The sequence below is a fragment of the Lipotes vexillifer genome, unplaced genomic scaffold (assembly GCF_000442215.2).
Source record: "Lipotes vexillifer unplaced genomic scaffold, Lipotes_vexillifer_v1.1 scaffold63, whole genome shotgun sequence".
NCBI lineage: Eukaryota > Metazoa > Chordata > Mammalia > Artiodactyla > Lipotidae > Lipotes > Lipotes vexillifer.
The window spans coordinates 2,902,360-2,926,673 of record NW_006784492.1 but is presented as its reverse complement, the minus strand read 5'-3'; the positions used below and the strand labels follow the sequence as shown (position 1 = coordinate 2,926,673).

General features: G+C 39.7%; 1 protein-coding gene across 6 annotated transcripts in view; it reads right to left on the bottom strand.

Moving 5' to 3' along the window:
- Nucleotides 1-9,211: 9,211 nt before the first annotated feature.
- The window catches only part of ELF2 (E74 like ETS transcription factor 2), a 96,200-nt gene continuing 81,097 nt past the window's right edge, over nucleotides 9,212-24,314 (bottom strand). For 2 of the 6 annotated variants that reach the window (XM_007456882.1, XM_007456884.1), the window contains 6 exons: nucleotides 20,638-20,751; nucleotides 19,110-19,283; nucleotides 16,412-16,498; nucleotides 13,319-13,511; nucleotides 11,803-12,153; nucleotides 9,797-11,102 (listed from right to left, as the gene is read on the bottom strand). In XM_007456882.1, the coding sequence (XP_007456944.1) occupies nucleotides 10,475-11,102; nucleotides 11,803-12,153; nucleotides 13,319-13,511; nucleotides 16,412-16,498; nucleotides 19,110-19,283; nucleotides 20,638-20,751 (1,547 nt within the window). In that variant the 3' untranslated portion in view covers nucleotides 9,797-10,474. Of the gene's footprint in view, nucleotides 11,103-11,802; nucleotides 12,154-13,318; nucleotides 13,512-16,411; nucleotides 16,499-19,109; nucleotides 19,284-20,637; nucleotides 20,752-24,314 lie in introns of all 6 variants that reach the window. The other 4 variants (XM_007456883.1, XM_007456885.1, XM_007456886.1 and 1 more) reach the window with 3 other exon arrangements.

Genomic DNA, 24,314 nt, shown 5'->3' with positions numbered 1-24,314 from the left:
TTTGAATTTCAAATGTTGTCCACCAGTATACAAGCTAACAGGCTGTGGTTTGCGGGTGGAACTGGGGGTGGGTGGGAATGCCACTGAGCAGAAGGGCTTCTGGAATACCAACAAGTCATCCTTCAGTGTTGCCACGGCCGCAGGCCTAAGCACTTACCAGTGTGCTTTTTGTTGTTTGTATTTGTCTTCATTTAAAATGTAATCACGGGAGCATTTTATGTAAACAGGTTTTTAGTAGTATGTAAATCTTGATAGGTGGCACTTTTATATTTTATTTTTACTTCCCCTCTGGTCTTTCTTTGCAGGCAGCTCTGCCTTGTGGACCATCGGGGTAACCTGAAGGCATAACAGTAAATAACAAATCTCTATTCTAAATTTTTTTAAGTATGTTCTATTACTGAGTTTCTCTTATTCCATCCCTATGTACCTTTTGATCCAGCTTTTCCTTTTATATCCCATAATATTTTGATTGTGGTTGTAATTAGAGTCTTAGAAATTGTGCAGATTCTTGATGACAGAGTGAGAGTGGATTCTTTTTTTCTTCTTCCGTGCCATATTTCAGTAGACTCCATTCTACGAGGTAGTAGGAATGGCCGCCTCATTTACTTAAGTATAAAGCATAATGGTGTATATCTGTATAACATTTGAGTTCCTTATCTTTGGTTCTGAGAGCTTTACACATGATCTTAAAACTACTCTTAATTTGGGGCTTCCCTGGTGGCGCAGTGGTTGAGAGTCCGCCTGCCGATGCAGGAGACACGGGTTCGTGCTCCCGTCTGGGAGGATCTCACGTGCCGCGGAGCGGCTGGGCCCCTGAGCCATGGCCGCTGGGCCTGCGCGTCCGGAGCCTGTGCTCCGCAACGGGAGAGGCCACAGCAGTGAGAGGCCCACATACCACAAAAGAAAAAAAAAACTACTCTTAATTTAAAATGGGGCTTAAAAGGTCCAAATAATTTGACCAAAGTCTCAGCTAATAGGTAGAGACAGGATTCACCCTCAGGTCTGTCATGACCCCAAAGAGCTCATTTCCTTCCCCACCACCGTGTGCCCTTGGCCTTGAGTGAGTACAGATGGGGAGAAAAGTAATGTCCTGAGGGTGGATGAGATTGGTTGAATGCAAAATGGTCAAACACATGAGTCATACTTTTATAGTACACATACAGTATACAGAGTTAGAAGCAAGATACAGAGGCTGAATAGTGGCTGTAGAGCGGATTTCAGTTATTCTGATATAATAGTAAAGCAGTACTGCCAAAATTAGAACATCTGATACCGTTTGCCTAGTTTGATGGTGGCTTTGTTTTAAAGGAAGCAGTAAGAGCTGTAGTAGTGTTTCAAACTAAAGGAGGAAATTGATGCAAATATTCTGTATTTGAATCATTCTTTTTTTTTTTTTTTTTTCTTTGCGGTACGCGGGCCTCTCACTGTTGTGTCCTCTCCCGTTGTGGAGCGCGGGCTCAGCGGCCATGGCTCATGGGCCCAGCCGCTCCGCGGCATGTGGGATCTTCCCGGACCGGGGCATGAACCCGTGTCCCCTGCATTGGCAGGCGGACTCTCAACCACTGCGCCACCAGGGAAGCCCGAATCATCCTTTTAAAACATGCAAAATTTTATAATGAAGGGAATGTTGCATCTAATTACACGATGTGTATTAGACTTGAGAGATTTCCAAGATTTAAATTCTAAAAAGAGAGAAAAACACATGCTCATAATCATAATTGATTTCAATTTTTAAAAAGGAAAGGCATCCAGAAAAATGAATGTGCTTGCATAAGGAGCTCTGATGAACTTTTTTAAATGACAGGTAGAAAAATACGGCACTGGCAGGCCTTTATCTAGAGTGGATACCGGAATGGCAGCAGTCTGGAGCTGGGCTTATAAAAGCAAATCATGTACAAGGGCATGGGCTGTTAAGTAAAAAGACTTAGCTGTGACCACTGTGGTTCTATCTCTAGGGCCTCAGTTTTCTCATCCAGGGAGTATAGCATCATACCTGCCCTGTCAACCTCATAGATTTGTGAGGTGTTTGTAAAACGATATTGTAAATTGTAATATAATATATATGTAAGTCGTTGAGTAAACAGTGCTTAAGATTAAGAGCAAGAAAAGGAAGGGCACTGTTCTGGATGTCCTAACAAGCCACTCTTCAGATCATTCCAAGGGCAATAATCCTTCCATTTTAAAGGGCAGAGCTAATAGTGTTAATAGAAAATTAAGGGACTTCCCTGGTGGCGCAGTGGTTAAGAGTCCGCCTGCCAACGCAGGGAACATGGGTTCGTCCCTGGTCCAGGAAGATCCCACATGCCATGGAGCAACGAAGCCCGTGCGCCACAACTACTGAGCCTGTGCTCTAGAGCCCGCGAGCCACAACTATTGAGCCCGCACGCCTAGAGCCCGAGCTCCGCAACAAGAGAAGCCACCGCAACGAGAAGCCCGCGCACCGCAACGAAGAGTAGCCTCTGCTCTCAGCAACTAGAGAAAGCCCGCGCGCAACAACAAAGACCGAACGCAGCCAAAAATAAATAAGAATTTCAAAAAAAAGAAAGAAGGAAAACTAAGCCCCAAATAGGTGTGAGGGGCTGAAAGAATGGCAAGATTTTTTTTCCCCAATTCTTGCTCCAGGAAGTTGTGAGGCTGTGGGTTGGTGGTTCGTTTCTTTAATTTCAGGAGAGGATTTCAACCCTACTTTGATTTATAAAATAGAAATATCTGCCTTTGGGGCCCTAGCTCCCCAGATTTCTGTGGAAAGCTCACTTCTAAGAAAATATTTATTAGGCATGTAGACACACCCATTCCTCTTGAGAGAATGTTAGGGAAAGCTTTGCTTCCTCTAAGCAGCTGGTACACTGAGACATGAATCTCGGTATGTTGAATTCTTTTTTGCTTTGGCTGCCGAGACATTCAAAACCAAACCTTATAGCTGCATTTTAATTGCTGTGTAACATTCTATAGCATGTATTCTATTTTCTTTTGCCATCCTGCCTTTTTTTCCCTTGCATCATTGTCTCGTACCTGCTTGTTTTTGTTAACTTTCATTTATTCTTACAATATGTAAACTATCTGAAATTCTTTTGATAATAAAGCAGAGTATAAGTTAAATTGCCACACTGAACAGATTCAGGCTTCTATATGTAGACCACTTGCATATGTACTGAAATATGATTACAGAGTTCTGAATCATAGGGAGGAAACACCAGTCAGGAGATATGATGGGAAGCTGGACATGGGATACCGCGACATCTGCCTTACATTGGTAAACCTGAAGGGAACACCCAGCAAAATTGCAACATTTCACAGTTTACTTTGTGAGAAAGTAAGATCATTGCATGGTGGGATAGACTAGACTTATTCAGACATCAACCTTGTTCTACCCCAAGCCCTGCCTTTTTTTGTTGTTTATTTTTGGCTGCGTTGGGTCTTCGTTGCTGTGCGCGGGCTTTCTCTAGTTGCAGCAAGCAGGGGCTACTCTTCGTTGCAGTGCGCGGGCTTCTCATTGCGGTGGTTTCTCTTGTTGCGGAGCACGGGCTCTAGGCGCGTGGGCTTCAGTAGTTGTGGCACGTGGGCTCAGTAGTTGTGGCTCGCGGACTCTAGAGCGCAAGCTCAGTAGTTGTGGTGCACGGGCTTCGTTGCTTCGTGGCATGTCGGATCTTCCCGGACCAGGGCTCGAACCCGTGTCCCCTGCGTTGGCAGGCGGATTCTTAACCACTGTGCCACCAGGGAAGCCCCCCTGCCTTTTTTTGGATGGGAGGGAAAGGAGGTTGAGGCCAGAGAAGTTCCGAATCTAGGTCCGCCACTGACAACCGAACTGAAACTGATGAGTCAAGTTTTTCTGAACCTTAGTTTATTTATAATACAGGGAATAGACCAGGAAATCTCTTAAAACCGGTTTGCACTTGAAAACAATTTGAGTTACTGCTGCCACTGGTCAAAAATGTTTTTGAAACTTTGGGGAACAGCTTGCCTATCCAGTTTTATGAAAATTCCAAGAAAAAAAAAAAAAAGTGTGAACTTCAGAGCCACATTTCGTTTTGAAACAGATACGGCAGTACCTAGCTTAATTCGTGTCAGTTTCTTAACCTCAAGTGACTTGGCTATTTCTAAAACTAAAATCTTCCTCGGCAGGAAGCCTTGTCTCTGTTAAACATGTTTTAAAATTTTAGGTTCTGCTCCAAGAAGCAATTCAAAAATATTTCTTGAACGCTGGTAGCATTGGTGGCATTAATATATAGCTTCCCGAAAGTAATTTTTTTTAAGGGACAAGGCACATTAACACAGTGTACTGTTTCATAAGACTTTAAAAGATTCATCCTAATTTAAGAGATTAAATATGAGAAAAAGGCTTTAGAATCAATGAGATATACAGTATGCAGGGTTTTTTTGGTTTGTTTTTTGGTTTTTTGCGATACGCAGGCCTCACTGTTGTGGCCTCTCCCGTTGCGGAGCACAAGCTCCGGACGCGCAGGCTCAGCGGCCATGGCTCACGGGCCCAGCCGCTCCGCGGCATGTGGGATCCTCCCGGACCGGGGCACGAACCCGTGTCCCCTGCATCGGCAGGCGGACTCTCAACCACTGTGCCACCAGGGAAGCCCAGTATGTAGGTTTTTTTAAAAGCCATGTGTAACAGTTAATAGGTATATCTCAAACTACCATTTTTCTATTGAACATTTTAGAAAAGCTTAGATTAAGACATCTCTAAGTGTAAAACTTTCCTTACTGCATCTGGATGGCAGTGGTTCCCAAACCTGGCTGCGTGGTGAAATCACACCGAGATAATTTAAAAATACTGATGCCCGGCTCCTATTCCCACACATTGTAATTTTCTTTTTAATTTTTCATTTTTGGCTGCGTTGGGTCTTGGTTGCTGTGCGCGGGCTTTCTCTCTAGTTACAGCGAGCGGGGTCTACTCTTCGTTGCGGTGCGCGGGCTTCTCATTGCGGTGGCTTCTCTTGTTGCGGAGCACGGGCCCTAGGCGCGCAGGCTCCATAGTTGTGGCGTGCGGGCTCCAGAGCGCAGGCTCAGTAGCTGTGGCGCACGGGCTTAGTTGCTCCACGGCATGTGGGATCTTCCCGGACCGGGGCTTGAACCCGTGTCCCCTGCATTGGCAGGCGGATTCTTAACCACTGTGCCACCAGGGAAGCCCCACACATGGTAATTTAACTGGTATGGGATGTGACCTGCGCAACAGGATTTTAAAATCTTCCCAGGTGATCTAATGTGCAGCGAAGTTACCACAGTATTCCAGTGATTTCATGTCCTACAATCCAAATAATTTGCAGATCCTGTAGAACGGTTTAGTATCCACCTTTTACGACAGTATCACGTCACTAAAATCTTTCAGACAAAATTTTCTAAAAGTTAAACATACAATAGGATGGGAGGAAACGATATTCTGGGAGAAGACAACTCTGCCCTTAGTTTACAGTCTATTTATAGTTTGGTTTTGACATGGAGCATTTTGCATTAAATACTCATGTTTGTACGTTCTCACTTGGGAAGTTGTGATATATCATTTATAAGTCCTGAACCCACAGCATAACTGCTGAGGTGCAGTGTTAAAAAAGATAGTTATGGATGCATAAAAAGTGAAGGAGATTCGTGTCCAGTCAAATACGGCATACCTCAGAGACACTGGGGGTTCAGCTCCAGACCACCAGAATGAGTATCGCAATAAAGCAAGACATGAATTTTTGGTGTCCCAGTGCGTATAAAAGTGACGATACTATAGTCTACTAAGTGTGCGATAACATTATGTCCAAAAAAAGGCAGTGTATATACCTTAATTGAAGAATACTTTATTGCTAAAAAAAAAATCTAGCCATCCTCTGACCCTTCAGTAAGCCATAATCTTTTTTGGAGGGTTTGAAATACCGTGAGCGTTACCAAAGACACAGACACGAAGTGAGCAAATGCTATTGGAATAAGGGCGCCGATAGACTCGCTTGACAGCAGTGTTGCCGCAGACCTTCCATTTGTATAAAACAAAGCGTCTGCAGAGTGCCGCACAGTGAAAGGAAGTATGCCCATGAGTCTCCCTGCTGCACTTGTTTTTCAGAGGTTTCTCGGTGTGATGCAGGAGGCGAGTCAGTGCACTTGCAAAGGGGGAAGCGTATCTTATTCTCACAAGGACTGGCGGCACTGTGCACCGAGTCCACACAGAATAGGTTACAACTGTGGAGGACGACGACATAACCAAGGGACTAAAGGACAGATGAACCACAACCAACAAAGGACCTGCACTGTGAACTTGCTGTGTTGGCTGTGGAGCTAAAAGTAGGGTTCCTCTTGCCTCCCAAAAATATGCTCTGTAATGCTCTCCCGTAAGATAGACCAGGGGGCTGAAAGGATCACGGGATGCTTTGTACGTAAAAGCCCAAATTTTGTTTTTGTTATCGTTAAACGTGACTTGTTCGTATACAGTGATCAGAGACGCACTCTCTGAAGCACGCCAGGTGTCAGAGGCGAGTGGCTGGTAACGAACCCGGCACCGTTGTCCCTTACATCCTGGTTTCACGGCCAACCCCTTACTGGAACTGCCCCTCTCTTGTCCCTGTATCAATGTTGGTGGCTTCTTATTTGCTTGGCCCTTCCTGGTACACGTGATACTGTTGCCCACCGTTATCTTGACCTCAGCTGTCCTGTTAATCGTGAATAGTCCCTGGTCTCCATTGCTGGGTTACTCTTCCTCTCCCCTGGCCTGTGTTGTCTTTATATACTTGATGCTTTTCAATCTTTTACTCAGAATTCACTCAGAGTTAAGACCACTCCCCACCCTGAACGGTTTCCAAGCCTATTTATTTCAGAAATATTTTGATGTCTGTCACCTGCAACTCAAATCGAGGTGAAGGAAGGAAAAGCGGTCCAGAGAGAAGCCATCGGTGGCATGGCCCAACGAGGTATGGGGTGCCTAAAATATTTGGGAGAAATACATGTCAATATGTCCGTGGCCCGGAGATGCCCAAAACGGGGGTGGCCAGAGAGTAAGGCTTGGGAACATAGGCAGGTGCCAGGTCAAAGGACTTTAATGAAGAGTTTCATGCTTTGGATATTTATCTTTTTAGCAAGAGATGCCGCTGAAGAATTTAAAGCAGTCGCAAGGAAGTGACGGAAGTACACATTTTAGAAAGCTCTCATCTGGTAGCACGGGAGACGGACTACAGAGAGGCTTGAGAAGACAAAGCAGTAAGGTAGGGAGGATGGGAAAGGGAGCTGTTTAGAAGGTACCATCAACAGGACTTGGTAGAAGGCTGCGTGTAGGAAGCAGAGGGTCTAGAAGGGCCTTCACGCAGTGTCGTTTGTTAAGCCAAGAGGAACAGATTTTCGAGAGAGGACAGTTCCATTGGACACTCAGGAGGAAACAGCCGGCAGGTAATTAAACCCATCTTTCAGTCTAGCCTAGAACAATAGATTTGGTAGTAAAAACCACATGCGTGGATGAGGTTATCTAACAGTTATGTTGAAGCAAAATCGTAATAGTAAATGTAACTACGAGGAAAAGAGCCCCATGGTAAGTACTACCTTTAAATGGGAACGCTGAAGGAAAACAAAGTAGACTAAGAAAGTAGAGTTGGTCAGGCAGGAAGTAAAGCAGAAGGAGGGTGTCATGGGAAATCAAAGGGGAATTTTAAGAAGTAGGCCGATCACATGAAAAACTGAAGCATCTGTTTGATGTGACCGTTGGGTTGCTGGAGACCCCAGTGGGAATTGTCTCCAAGCAGAACTGACTGCAAGCTTCTGAAGAATACGGGCTGTTGGAACAAGGCAACCAAGGAGGTGTGAAAGGGGAGAAGACGGTGAGTACAGGAGGGAGGCACAGCTGCCTCCTTCCCGAGATGGCTGTCTGTTAAGGATGGAGGCTGGAATACGTAGATGGCTCTTGCAGCAAGGGGTCCAGAAACGGAGTTCACAGCTCATGACCTCAGTGTTCTCTCTGAAGAGGTATACTGGCCATTTGGTAAGCAGGGTGGTGGCGAAAAGGCTGGGACTGCTGCTGGAAGGCGACCCAAGGAATAAGTGGGCCGACTGCTGATCACTGTTCAAAAGCCTGGCCAGACTGGAAAATGTAGCCGCATCAAGTCATTGTTATGTGGTTCTTCTCTGATACACTGGACACAAAAAGCAAATGTAAGTTATAATGACTAACAGTTGGAAGGGTTACGATTAAATGCCATACCGCTGCTAAGTCCAATCAGAAGAAACACTCTGATCGGTATATACTGTCAACATGTATTTCTAAATCTAGACCTTAGGTGAACTTATGCTGAAAGAGACACCAAAAATTTTCAGGTTAGAGTGGTGGAGGTAAGCAAGTAGCCTTGGCTTAACCTAACTGAAACCAATCATCAGTAGTACAGCACAGGCAGAAAGAACTGCTCATTTTAAATGTTTCATTAGTTATCCTCCATGTGATTTAGATTCGTAGCAAATACATTATTACCAAAATCCATAAATGTCCAAGTGCCTAAAATGCTCAGCATTTGGGGAGGGGTGTAGGCATGACACAAGTTACAACCTTTGCCCTAGAAGAGGATTATGGGGGACGTAACTCAATGAAACTTCAGTGCAATAAAGACAATACCAGTTAAGCGTCAAGGCATATGATACAGATTTTGAAAGCTGAAATATTTAGGAAATGTTTTTAAAGGAGGTAGAATTTGAGATTAACCCCCAGATGGGATAAGAATCAGGTGAGTTCTTCTCTGAGCTTTTATTAAAAGGTACTGTCAAGTACGTTTATGGAAAAGATAAAAGGTTACAAAGGAGCTGTTATAAAAATCTTTGTCGACCTAAGTAGTGTCTGACCAAAAGCGCAATTAAAGGCCACAAAATATTAAGTATCGGTTTATTTAAATTTCGGAAAGATGTAAATTTCTGAAAGATGTAAAAATCTGAAAGATGTTAAATTTCTGAAAGATGTAAAAATAGACAACTTTTCTTTGTAGTAGAAAGAGCATTAAAGTGTGGAGTCACAGGACCTAGTTTGGTGTGAAATTACGTTCCCGTGGTCCCTCCACTTCCTAATTTGTACGAGGGCTCGAGTATTATTCGTTCTTCCTCACCCTCAAAAGGTCTGAATGAGAAACAAATGGTCTGATCTGAAATATAAATTAAGTGTGGCCAACATTAAAATAATAAATTCATTATGTAAGTAGAACATTATAATAATTACATGATAGTAATTAGAAAGGAAGTGGAAACATGCAGATTACTTGCTAAATATTAATGTAATGGAACAAAACAGAAGTAGAATTTCTTCACGCAGTAGTTGGGAAGGAGAAATAGGACTTCTGTTACTTCGTAACTAAAACAGTATGTTTATAGTAGCTTTTGAATATTGTTATAAATATCACCAGAGACGAGATAAATTTCATTTCTATATTTCAGAAAACCTACTTGAATACACTTTGAAACAAGAGTACAACAAAATAGAATATACTTCAAATGTTGAATATACAAACTATTATAGTTCAAATCTGAACACTGGTACTTTTTCCCCTTAAACTTCAACTAAAAAAATAAAAAAAAAAAATAAAAAAAGAAAGGAAGAAAGAAAACGCCAGGCATTAGAGCTACCTGACAAAAATTCATGCTGAGCCTTAACTTCCAAGTGACAGTAGAACTGAAACGGATTATGTCTGCGCAGATGCCAGGGCGAAGTGAGAGACACAGGCACGTTTACAGCAAAAAGGAAGGCCGGAGCCAACTGTTAATTTGTCCACAATTAAGAAACTGACAGACTTAAACTACCATATAAAATGTTACATGTATATTCTATAACAATACTGTGCTAGGTACAAGATTTTTAAAATTTTTCTTTTAATAAAAAAGCTTTACACAAACAAGCCATTAGCTTATTTCAATAAAGAAAACCGAAAATTAGTCTAAGGCCTTTGTTTTCAGCTTAAGCTATATGATTAAAAAAAAAAAAAAAAAAAAAAAATCACACTAGATCGTTTTTGCTCTCTTTCTGAAGCTTTTGGATCCATTCTTCAATTCACATTCTAAAATACCTATATTAGCAGTCTTCACATAGCACCAGTTAAGTGAGTTCTGTGTGAACACAGTAATAATTGCTGGTATGCATATAAAATGCATCAAAAATTGCTATATGTAACAGTGAGATCACCCATCCCAATCCCTCCCCACTGAAAACTATATAACCTCTTACAGAATGTTAGTGTTCCAAGTCTTAGTGTAACTTGATATTGTAGTGAGTTGCTTGGTCCCTTTCAATCCTTCTTATTGACGGGTTCAGTTGTTTCCTACTGTAAGAGGCAGTTTTCTGTCAGCGTCTCAACATGTAGTTCACTTCCCACTGAAACATGGGATAGGTAATTTATTTCCAGTAAGTCTGATTGTTTTCTTATATGCATTAAAAATGTTTTAAAGTCTTCTGACTTCTCTTGATGACATCCTTGCAAATGCTTAACGTCAGGACTAGCACTAACATTCTAGCGCCCATGGGAGAGCTGCTCTTTTATTTCTCACATGTCACCAGTCCCTCCGTTTTCATAGTTACGGGAAGGGCAAGAGCTGAAGGCGCACTGACAACCACTACGTGGGTCACTGTCTTATTTCCATCTGCCGGTTTTTCTTCCTGTACCAGCTGCAAAGTTTTCACATCATGTTCCTGCTTTTTGGCCACTGCTTCCGATTTAACCTCTGGCCCTTTTATGACGGCGCTGATAACTCGGGGAGGAGTCTGGCCAGATGCCTGTTGAGGCGGCACTGCCAGCCTCATGACAGGCGCGCCGTGGGCTATTGAAACCGGGGTGAGCGCTCTCACCGCCAGTGGCGTTCCAACAATGTTAATGCTTCCTGATCCAGGCAGGTTTGATTTTGTCTGCAGCTGACACTGTGCGAGCTGTGTAGCTGGGATGGTAATAATTTTGGCAGGCTGCATGGTGATTTTGTCTGCATTTTCAGTGGAGGCTGGCATCACAGTAGGGATTGTCTGAATCACTACCTTCGGAGAGGCCGCTGTTGTTGGGCTACTGCTGGTTATCAGTGGTGCACCTGCATTAACTGACTGAACGGCCACAGTTGAAATTTTCTGCCCCAACGATGTCATTACAACAGGCACTTGCATTGCCACGCGAACTGTCCTAGTAGAGGTAAAAAATAAAGTTGATTATATTTCATGTTAAACTATAAAATAGGTCTCTTGAGCAAAAAGATGAATGCAAATCCAAAACATATAAAAACTAGTGCTCCCAAATTTTACAGATGTACTGAAAACCCCTTTAAGTTTAGAGTATGAAATACCATGAGACGAATATATTTTAAAAACTAAAGCCTAGGGCTTCCCTGGTGGTGCAGTGGTTGAGAGTCCACCTGCCAATGCAGGGGACATGGGTTCGTGCCCTGGTCCGGGAAGATCCCACATGCCGCGAGCCACAACTACTGAGCCTGCGTGTTTAGAGCCTGTGCTCTGCAACGGGAGAGGCCACAACAGTGAGAGGCCCGTGCACCGCGATGAAGAGTGGCCCCCGCTCGCCGCAACTAGAGAAAGCCCTCGCACAGAAACGAAGACCCAACACAGCCAAAAATGAATAAATAAAACAAACAAACTAACTAAAGCCTACATTAAATTCCATCCGTAAGACCCTAAAAATCCATTCAGGTTAGAGGAGACGTCTACTTCAACAACAACAACAAAATACATTTAAAAATGCCAAGCGCTTTTCAAAGTCCTGACAACAGTGAGTTCTTAGAATGCAAATATTAAAAAAAGGAACATATCATTTCTGCCAAAGAGTTTTCTAAAAATTAAACCCGTTACAAATAATGGTTTCCCTCACTTACCTTGGAGCTGCTGTTGCTGATACAGATGCGGTAGTAGTAGGAGACCTGGACGAAGCATCATGACCAGGCGGAGTGATGTTCACAACTCTAGCTACACCCTTCTCTGCTTTGGAGCAGTTTAGAGGAGATGAGTTTTTCCCACCACGCACAGAAGTTGCTGCTTTCAAGAGACTTTCTGCAGACAGTGACACTCGTTCTAATGATTTTTCATCAGCAGCTGCTGCTAAATCTTCATTACAGGTTTCACTTTTGTCATCATCTATGACCACTATGTTCTTGGGCATATCCTTGAACTGATATACAAGCCTCTGTCCTTCAACCTTTGCGAGAATACCCCTTTGGTAATAATATCTGTCAGGAAAAGGTACTAAATAAATCAAGTATATTACATTTGTTCTCCCCACCTCCCTACCCCCCAACAAAAACACCATGTAGAAGAGATGCTAACAGAAACATTCACTGATTCTAGTAAGAGATAAGGAGGAACTCATACTGCCTGGATTGTTCAAAAGGCTAAGAATTTGAAGTAGGAATGGAATTAGAACCTGGTGCCACCGGTCTTATATAACCTTGAGATCTGTAAAGCAGCTAAAAGCTCATTCTTAAAGGAAGTAATTTAACCTAAATACAGAATATATTACTGTACAGCTGGCCCTCCACATCCCTGGGCTCCTCATCCATGGATTTAACTAACCCATGGATCGAAAATACTCGGGGAAAAAAGAATTCCACAAAATAGCAAAACTTGAATTTGCCAGGTGACAGCAACTGTTTATACAGCATTTACCCTGTGTTAGGTATTACATGTAATCTAGAGATGATTTCAAGTATACAGGGGATGTAGGTGGGTTATAGGCAAGCACTACCCCACTTTATAGAAGGGATCTGAGCATCCATGGATTTTGGTTATCTGCGGGGGGTCCTGGAACCAATCCCCCTCAGATACTGAGGGACGACTGTATTTTACAGACACTGGTAAAAATTTAGTTCTGATTTACATAGGTTATAAAAACAATCTGATGTTACGTGGAAAAATTACCTAAGCCGTGCTTAATAGAAGTGAATCTGTGGTATATATGAATACTGTCACTAAACTATGTTCATTTACAAAATACCCTTAATTAGAATAAGCTAGGTGCATAACAAAGTTATGTGGGTTCCTCCAACTGACAAAACTTAAGAGAAAGTTTAATATCAAGATAAATCCATTATAATAAGTTTGCAGGAACTAAAGAGCAAATTCACAATTTGGAAACTGTATTTTGTTTGGGTTTAACTTTCTGAAAGGTGCACATTTCCCACAAAAATGGATTTTCCAATGGTGTTGAAATTTTAGCCGTCTAGACCAAACTCCTGTCTCCCCACCTGCCTCCAAATACAAGAAGCTCCTCTAGAAAATCCCCCCCCCAAATTACAAGCTGTAACATATAAGGGATTTTAACAGCTTCTCTTTAGTTAATAGACAATATTAAGAGATATGTAAGTTTTGTTTGAAAACTTTCTTTTGGGTTCTTACCTCAGAGCTCGTCCCATAGTTTCATAGTTCATGTCTGGCTTGTTCTTATGCTTTCCCCAAAGCTTAGAGACAGCCTTTGAATCCACAAGCTTGAATATGCCTTTTTCTCTCTGAGTCCACTTAATATACCGGGGACAAGTATTTTTATCTTGAAGTAGATCTAAAAGAAACTCCCACAAATAGGTTGTGTTTCCTTTGAAAACAATCATAGACATTGATTAAAGATTCATTAACATAATTAAAAGCAAATATTTACTTATGCTGGATAAAAAAATCAATTAATTTACCACTGGTGAAGCACAAATGTACGGAGAGTCTGTCATGAAATACTTGACTAGGTCGGCAATCATTTGCACAGTGTCAAATTGTGTTGTCTAGTAAATAACAACAATTCAAGAAAGAAACAATAGTTTGAAACAATATAAGCTATAACATAAGGCCAGGCACAATTATATTTCAAATGAATGATAGAAAATAATGTCTGAGATTTCAGGAGTGAAAATAAAGTGGATTGTTAGACACTATCAAGTCTTGGAAGATGGCTAAGATTTGCATAGAAGGAAAGGAAGGACTCTGGGTAGGTAAAATAAGAAACTTAGTCCCAAAGGGAAGAGAGCATCACTTTCTTTTCTTGGAAGGTTGGGGAAGAGTAGTGGGCAGTGGCTATGAGAAGAGACTGGAAGACTCAAAACAGGCTGCTGTTTTTCTTTTATTCCCTTTGTAAGCCTCTAGGTGCAGAGGTTCTTAAATTGATGAAAGAACAGAAGAGAGTCCTGAGAAGAGGATCAGAATACATATGCCACCAGTGAGCCACCAGGTCATCTCCAGGCTCCTACTCAATAACCCTTTACTAGCCTCAAATCCAGATCCAAGTTACGGGCTACATGAGAAGAACCTTGAGGGTGGGAGGCTTCCACATCAAGCCACTGCTACTACTCAATCGAAACGCTGATGTTTTTCTCCTCTAGCATTTCATTTTCATCCTGTATTTCCCTGAAAATTCAGTCAATCTATTAACCCATAGTTGAGCCCCGTGTGCATCTCTTGACTCTAAAAAAGCAACCTTCAACTTTACAATGTTATTTGTATCTCTTCAACTTTACTATGTTACATTTGTACATCAGCATCAATACCTAAAAACTCTTAGTATTAAACCGTGCATAACTTTCAACTACATCACTCTCAACTGAATCAAGACATGTATCTGGGGCATTTTTATTTTATGACCTAAAGATTCTAAGAACTTATTCTGGAATAAGCTTTTGTACAGCAGACAGTGGCTTGCACACAGCAGGGATTTGAGCACTTGTGTATCTGCTGAATTAATCAGACTCAGCAACATTCTTTAGGTTGTCTTTAAATGCTTCGCCCCAGTTCCCTTCCCCAAGTTAAAATTAACAATTCTATTTCTGGTTTTAAGGAAAACAGAATTCGAAAGGGAAGACTTCTTTATCAGACAAGGCAGTTCACTAAGTCTATGCAGACATTATCGTCATAATTTTGCAGAAGAGGAAACACTGACTGGATTTTTAATCCAAGGGTGACTGTAATCACTTTAATCTTCACATTTCAACAGGCTACCTCAAGTTTAATAATACAAAACTGAAATTTTCATGAAAGGTGATTTTGACTGGCCAAAATAGGTTATCACAAAATTTTTTGCCAGTTTTAAACGTAAGGTCTTTGAATACAAGAGACGCCACTGATGATGGGAATAATTTTTTAAAAAGTAATAACTGGGACCTCCCTGGTGGCGCAGTGGTTAAGAATCCGCCTGCCAATGCAAGGGACACAGGTTCGAACCCTGGTCCGGGAAGATCCCACACGCCATGGAGCAACTAAGCCCGTGCGCCACAACTACTGAGCCTGCACCCTAGAGCCCGCGAGCCACAACTACTGAGGCCCGCACACCTAGAGCCGGTGCTCCGCAACAAGAGAAGCCACCGCAATGAGAAGCCCACGCGCCGCAACTAGAGAAAGCCCACGCACAGCAACGAAGACCCAACGCAGCCAAAAATAAATAAGTAAATAATTTTTTAAAGTAATAATTGTATATTTACAGTTCAACTTTATAATACTACTATTATGTAAGTTTTAAAGTTTTCAATATAAATTAAAAGATAAAACCTAAGATACCAGAAATGTAAAACAACCAAAGACACAGAAGAAAATAAAAGTATCCTAAATCTGTCCCAAATTGAATAAACAGTTCCTAAATAAATAAGGGTTTACTGTAACTGGATTTTTTTTTTTTTTTTGGTCTAAATTTCTTGGTAGGCTTACTAGACTTAATTTTTTTTTTTTTTTACTAGAGATTTAATTTTTGCTTTAATTATTTAAAATGAGATATATCAGACTACCCGTTGAGGATGGAATAAATTTGAATATACGAATCCAAAATGTATCCAACTATTGAAAACATTCATGGAAGTGGTAAAATTTTGGTTATCAGATTATCAGAACACACCTAAAACCCTTACTAAGATCACTTGAAATCAACTTACACAACAAATTACAACAGCAGAGAATGTAGAAGGCTTATTGCTACTTTTGTCCTTAATGAGAATATACAAACTCTAAAGCAAACATGTTAAATTTTTGTTCTAAGATCCTTACTGACATGACTGAAATCTGCTGGTTGGAAAACTAAATTCACCTTGCATTGAATCAGTTAAGAAAAGCTAAATTCACCTTGCTTCTATCAGTTAAGAGAGTATGGAGAAATGAAGTCTTAGTTTTGTAAACCTTTCTCAATTCTAAGTGACTCTCCATGAGGATGCCTGCCGTTACACATACACACATCCTCCAGAACAACAGCTCTTAATACAGCTGTGTATCAGACTGCAGTTAGGGCCTTTTCCAAATTCAAACGCTTGCCCACCTCCACTCCCTGCAGTTTTATCTCAGTGGGGTTAAGGACCAGGCATAGATAGTTTGGAAAAGCTCCACATGTGATGCTCATACAGCCCTGATTAAGAACTACTAGCAAAGACAGTAGTCTCACATGTGCATGTACTAGAAGTAATTTTCCTACAAATGTACTTGAATAAAAAAAACACCATCTCACCTACAAAACAGCCCTCCCCAAATTACCTTTTCCTTCTCTGGGTTTCTTCTTTATACCTAACTCAGGAGACCCATTGGAAATTGGCGACTGCTGGGTCTTTGGTTTACGGCCAACTGGAAATAAAAGATATTGAAACCACACGTTGAAACAGGAAAAAGAAGCATGATAGCAGGCTTTTTGATAACACATTATTCATGAAACTGGATACTAATCTGTGGATTAATATATTCAGTGTATATAAAAGTTGCTTTTAAAAGAACATGAAAAGCACTTCTGCAATTTTAGATTACAGCAGTTAGTGGATCGTAATGTCAACGTACATGGCAAGTCAGGCACTACTAACCCATTATTTACATGGTCAGAGCCTCAATTTGCTAACCTTTTCCAATAATGTAGCAATGGAAACAAATTCTAGTACAAACTTTTGTTTTCTGTTCTACAGAATTGTTAGAAAAAGCTTTACCTACCGATTGCAGAGGATCTGATAATCTGCGAAGCCCTTTGAGCTCAAATGAGGAAAAGTAAAAAATATTATTTTAAACACTCTCTACTGCTCTGAGCCAATCAATTCACCAGAATTTCAGCATAAATTTCCCCACCTCAACGTGCAGTTACATTACAAGGATAAAAAATCTTGCAAGCGATTAGTTCGTAGGTCTAGTAGATGTCTGCGCCCTTCCTTCTGTTTCCCCTCACTTCTGCCATAAGGCTCTCGCAGAGAGACTGGCATCCACCATGAACAGAACAGCAAGAGCTATACTTCTCTACAGTAAAGAAAGCTTAAGCCTGAAATGTGTTGTATTCAACCCTCAGCCCTGACGGATGAATGCTGGCAGGTGAGGGGAAGCCTCAAGAGACTGGGAATATTACATATACTATTACTGATTTGGTGATCTGTCCTAACATCTGGTATTTCTGATGTCTCTACTCTTCATTAGCAAGGATTATCTAGAGCTAAATTAAAGTGCCTTAATTTATATGTCAAAAAGCATAGTTATTATATTCTAGGATTAGAATAGGATTTCATTAAGACGTATGCTTTGGCAAAAATTAAAACAAAGTTTACTGGTCTCCCTTGTTAAAACAGAGCTTAATTTCTCAATTTAAATAATACTTGTATGTACGAATCAGTCAGTTAATAAGACTGACGTCTTCACCGTCTCCTAAATTCAATCACAAAAGCCCAACTTCCTTAATGGAAAGGTTAGCCCCAAAAGGCTTATTTTCTTATAAAGCAGCGTTTCCCAAATGGTATTACATGAGAAACAGGTTATTCATCAGTAGGAAAAACGGTTCTACAGTCAAATTAACTTTTAGAACTGCATGCTGTCTTCTCTTGGAGATTTACAATGCACGTTAGTATATTAAAGGCTCTGGAAATAAAAAGAAGCCTCTACTATGAAAAAATACCTACCTAACTTTGTATGTCCCAAAGGTACTTAACCACAAATGAATAGTTAACAATGTTGCATGTAATTTTTAAATTGTCATTCATTAAGACCACCTATTTTCAAATAGGTAATAAGATTAGTATTAAATTGGCGAATTATTTCCTGGTTTATACCATACCACCACATAGGCCTATCAACCTGTTTATCTAGAGGTCTTGGTTCCCTAAATGATCTCAGCTTTTCATAGTCTTTTCCCTCTTCATTTAAATCTAAAATTTTCTTAAGTATTTTGTAATAGCTTCCATAAGATACAACCAGCCGAAGGCTATAGAGGGCAGTGGGTAAACAGGGTTATTTATATGTATTCCTTTTGTTTTTAAACATTTACAGCAGGAAGTAATTCTTCCTTCTAAACTCCCTCATTCACGCCTTTCTCAAATACATATTATCTATATTGTAAGAGGGAAGGTGCTCTGTCTTATTCTCCACTGTGTACCTCACCGGCAAATGAGGCACAGACCTGTGACCATCACAGCAATTTGAAACACTGCTACCTAATAAATCAAAGATAATACCATTATTTCTAAAACAAGTTTTTCCTTATTGTTGCCTTTGATTTTTCTTTTCCCCCATTCTAAAATGTGAAGAAAGAGATAGGGAAGAAAGTGGAATTAGATGCATACCCATTTATACAGAATTTCATTTCTTTCAAGTTTTACCGTTGATTCAAACAGAAAAAGAACCCACTCAGGATGCTGGAGATGGACTGGAGCCTTGTGCCTCACCCACTGGGACCAGACGAGCACAAGCTTCAGCAGGCGTCAAGTAACAAGTGGAAACGCTCTTTACCCAAAGGTGAGCTGACTCCCCTCACAAGTCCCTACGCGCAACTTTGGTGTTTTAAGGCCAAAGACAAGGGGGAGAAAACTGGGCTTTTTACTTTAACGCCCACAAAAAGAGTAGGAAGGTAAGATTACGAAAAATAGAGAAAGTCAGGAATAATTTTGTTTTTGTTTTTTTTTTTAAGGTAAACAAGTACCTAAAAGGATCAGAAAGTAGAAAAATGGGCAGTGAATCTCTGACCTTCCTTCTGTGTATCAAGCACCTATTATAATCTCATTCTGCAGGCAACTACTTTTAGGGCTCAAACACTAACTCCTTTAAACAGTATGAACATGTTAAAAGACAAAATCTTAATTCTTTGAGAATATCTAATTAAGATAACATCAATCATAAATCTACAGCATAATATTTCCTATGTCCTGTGATGGGGGGAGAAAGATACCAGAAAAAATTTCACCCAATTTCCCAGAAATTTATAAATACACTCTACCTTTCTTCTTTTTCATTGGTTCATGGCTATCTGGTGACGTAGGAAGAGGAGAGGTATCCATTGGTTCAGATTCTTCAGTTGACACCTCCACTACAGTTTCTGTAATGACATCCGGCCTCATAGCAGCATGGATAAATTCTGGAGTTGATACACAAGGAGGGACAAACACTTCCACTATAAAAAAAAGTTGAAAAATTAAAATTTCCCACCCCCATTAATGCCTCTCAATACGGACAATTCAATATTTAGTAGGGTGAGGTTATTAAGAATTCATCAAAGCAGGATAAAAACTTGAAGTTAAGGCTTATTGAATATACAATATGGTCTAAAGTATGTAAGTAAATAAATGCAAAGAAAATTGACCTGAAGGAAACGTTAACCTTCTGGGTAAAGGGGGAGATCATAAGTAGTCAACCCCCGTGCTTCACACTTTGAGACACTTTCAAGTTCACTGTGGAAGACTCTGGATTATTTTGACAATTGGGAAAACATTTGAAAATAAGAGTATAATAGTGAGTTAATAATTACTTTCCTTCCACTCACTCATCATTATTCTCTAACTAGGAAGAACATGCACCTGGTATAACATTAAAGTAATAAACGTACATTTGGGGAAAAGTAAGCACAGTTCATTTCAAAATATGAAAAGAAAACCTGCTCGTTACAGCCAAATGAATATCATCTTTCAATATTTAAAATTTTATTTACTGGAACAGTCCCTGATATTTTGGGTCACTAAAATGGTCCATACAGATTTTCTACTACATACAATAATGTTGCTCTGGCTTCCTTTCAATGTGCATGAATAACCAGGATATGACATTTCTATTTCAATTAATACATACTATCATGGATTAAAATACTGACCAATATGCCCTAACCTTCTTCTCATGTCCCTGAATAATACACAGGATTCCTACTCTAACTAAAAAGTACGGCTGATCTTAACATATGTTGAAAATCCCTAAAAGAAGGGCCAATCTTAACTGTATTAAGTCAAATTAACATTTTGGGCATTAAAATTAGGACAAAAAGACTCTCAAAGGCAGTCTTTAAAAAGGGGGCCAAGAAAAAAAAAAAGGGAAACATGCAGCCTGAAGGGAGTGTGAGGAAGCACTGGAAGCTACCCCCGCCCTCCCTCAGGGAGCGCTCCCTGGGGTCACTGCCCATCTATCACTGAAGGAAGGACTGAACGTGGTCATAGGTGGCAAATGCTCCCATCTGCCATTCTCTTAAGGTTTATAATTTACCCAGAGTTAAGGAAATGAGACATGATGGTATAAACAGCAATGTAACAGCCACCTGTCTGTCTATAGTGGGCGTTTCTGTTTCATTTATTTTGAAAATTAAGTATTTAAGATTTGGGAACATTGACAAATAAAAATCAATTACTGCTGTCACAGGTATTTATGAATTATAGGCTTTGAGAACACCAACAATCCCCTTGGATTACCAAAAACAAAAACTTTCTTTCTAGATACATAAAGTGATGTGATATGTTTAATATAAGAAAGAACAGTTCACATACCAGGACTTCTTGAATCTCTCAAGCAGGTAGGAGATTCCATATGAAGCAGGGCTTCAGCAGCTTCAATTGTCTTATCTGTACAGTGTGCATTACTGCTATGAACTGATGCTTCCACTGGGGGGAAAATAAGTTCTACTCAATAAAAATGCACTGAAACCGTTATTAAATTAAACTCTCACGTTAATAACTCTAAATGAGTCATTAATACATATTAGCCCATATAAATTACTTACAGAAATAATTTTAAAACCAAAACCACCTAGTATCTATACTTTGTAAAATGAATGTTGATTATAAAGCAACTATTGAGATTGATTATAAATTTCTGAATCTTACCCAAAGGAAAACAAAGACCCTTGAAATCTGAAGCCTGTATCAATTTTAGGCCAAAACTAACTTGCGGGGTAGGGGAGGGAGAATGGTTGTAGATTAACAGTCCTATGAGGTCAATTGTAATTTTAATATACTGCTACTAAGTAAACACCTAGCAGAATCAGTCAGAAACTCGTATTTCTAAATTAGTTTAATCAACTAGTTCAATTCTTACAGACCCTCCTGGTGAGTGCACCAGAGAACTTGGGAATTTTCTTCACAGTAACTGCTTTCTTCTTCAAGATCTCTCTGGACTTTGCTGCGTTTTACCCAAGAAATTCAGAAAGAAAGAAAGAAAAAAAAAAGAGAGAGAGAGAGAGAGAGAGAGCCTATGTTTTTTTTCCTCTCCATGAAGCCTTTTCTAGTTCTACCACCTCTTGTAACTCTCTTCTAAGACTTACTTTATGCTTTGCTGATTAAATTATTTGTGAAACACTAAAGTGTACAGCAGTGGTTTGGTTTTCCAGGCCCGAAAGCTTGGGCTCTAGTCTCTGCCACTTACAATTTCTGTTACCTTAGGCCAGCAATTTAATTTCTTGTAAGGCTCGGTTTCCTCTTTCACCAAACAGGAATATTACTTACCTCATACAGTTATGAGAATTAAATGCAGTGATTCCCTTAAAAAACACGTACAGTATCTCACATATAGATAAGAATTCAAAAAATGGTGATAATTTCTTATCACCATTTAAGCTCCGTGAGATCAGGAAGGGCTATCTTAATTCATCTTTACATCTGTTATGGTTCCTAACACAGACCTTTCACAATAGGAGGCATGCAAGTGTTTCTTTTATGTTTTGAAGTTAAGGACAACCCACAGACCTTACAGGAAAAATAGCAAGTCAAGCACAAACTCATTATCCTAATGATATAATTAATTTCACATCCTGACTTGAAATATTCTGCTTGGTAAGAGGTTCTGAAACATGAATATGTTAACAGTGTCTAATTTGATAAATTCTTCTCAAGATGTCCTCTAAAGGACTAAAAGAAAATATTTATACAAATTTCATAAAACCATATTATAAATCCACAAGTTCTACAACACTAAATATATGAATCTTTTAAAATTGTTTCCAGTAAACTTTTAATTGAAAACAACTTTTTCACTTAGTCTCAAACTTCACCGAGTGCTAAGGCCTCGGCCTCACACACCAGCCATCTGGAGAGCATTCATAGAGAATCCAGTGACTGCTCCACCACCTGCTGCACGTCATCCACACTCTCAACCAAGGTACCCGGTCTCTCCAGTTGCTCTTTCCATGTATGGAAATCTGCTCAAAGCTAAACAGTTCCAGAGAGGCAGCCAAACCTCTAAGTAAATCTATCTTTAGGTGACCCTGCTTACTCTTATCTGCAGCTTCACTGAAGCACAGGATTCAATCAGTCCTTCTAGCTCAACTTTAAGAAATTTACTATTAGTAAGTATAAAATATATTACCATTCTCAAGTATTTTTTTCAAAGTACCTCCCCCTGCAGTACTCACGGGCACTAAAGAACCTTGGGAAGCAGATTCTCAGGTTTTTAAAAGTTTATTCTAGGAACTTCATTCTCTTTAAAGTCTGCTTGTGTTGCAATTTAGCTGTTGTCTTAGGTGCTATTAATAAACCATCCTGGGTAAACTAATTCCTTATGTAATTTGTATTAAGACACACCCTAAAAACTCTACCATATTAAAGAGCTTTGAGTATTTGATAATAATACAGCAAAAGAATTTCACCAGATATTTTAATGTTTTAAGTTATAAACAAAATGAAATTTGCCAACAGCTATATATTATGCTGCCCTGAGCTCTTATGCAGTTGGAGGTATGCTTTCAAAACCATGATTTCATGTTAGTTATGTCAGTGAAAATTTTCTTGCTATTATTTCCGACCTCAACCTCCCCTTTCTCCCTAAGTTCAAAATACTGTTTCCCTGAAATATTTTATATTCACAGAGTAAAACAAATAGAATCCACACAAATTGAAGCAGGAAATTAACTCATTTATACTTTAAATTTAGGATGAGAATATATTAAAAAATTCATAAATTCCCTATGAACTATCAATCAGGTCTAATACTCTATGTACAGTCAACAAAGGATTGTTAAGGGTTTTACCCTGTGCTATAAACCTGAGATACAAGTGTGAACAGATCTCTGGCCTCATGAAGCTTATACGAATAGTTCAGAGTATCAAAAACATAAATGGAAGTAAAATATTTCAAAACAAAATAAAGATGCAAAATAATTTGACAGTTTCCAAGAATACTTAACCCAATTTGTTAAAAGTGAGCTCTGTCTCTTTTTACTTTTCTTTTGTGGACATAAGTCAACGAGCAGTTTTTGGTAACAGAAATTTAAGAAATACTTTTCCTATTCAAGTTTCCATAATTTAAAAAAACTTTTCAATATTATTTTATTCAGATCAATAACTCAAATACAATTTAAACTAAAATTCTGCACAATTCCTAAGGATAAATATGAATATAACATTGTTGTGCCATCAAAGTAAGCCAACTTACAAATGAGGGCTGAAAATTCCTTATTTATCTCTTACTTAAAACTTGATTTTCTGGTGTCTTTCTAGGCCTGCTTATGAAATTTATGGGAGTTTAAAAAAATAAGCAACTCATTTAAAAAACAGAAACAATGCAGCTAAAAGTAATCTGGCAGGTATCATCTTCTGGTTGCCCCCAGTCGGTGGCACTGCTGGTCAATATTCCTTGAAGAAATAAATATACCAAATAAATTTCCAAACTATTTTAATTTTAATCAGTGTCAAAAATTAAATTTGCTTATGCCCTCCTTTACCATTGGTTAAGAGTCTTATTGTTCCATTTCTAGCTTTCTAATCAACTGGTGTTTGTATGGAGACTATTCCAGACTCACTCGACAGCTGTTACTAAATACCAAACTTGGTAATTAAGTCTGACAAGAGACATACCTCTCAGCTTTGCAGAAGAGAATGCTGGCAATGGATCTAGTTCATAACAACGTTCTTAAAAGTCAAAAATAAAAATTAACAGCAATTTAATTTGAGAGCAATAGGAAAAAATTAGAAAACACTTCATTAGGTGATAGTGGTATTCCCCTACAAGCAAGACCATAAACTAAACTAATATTTACAAGGGCATCACGCAGCTACCACACCTGACTCACCACAGCTTATTCTCTTAACGCCCCAGGACTGTAACAGTTAATAGGTGAGTGAAGAACACAAACAAACAGAAAGGTAAAAGGTCTGGGGCACTCCATCTGTATCCGTTCCCCTTTGACTTTTCTAGTCTATACAGCTGCATTATAAGGTTAAAAAGGGAAAGA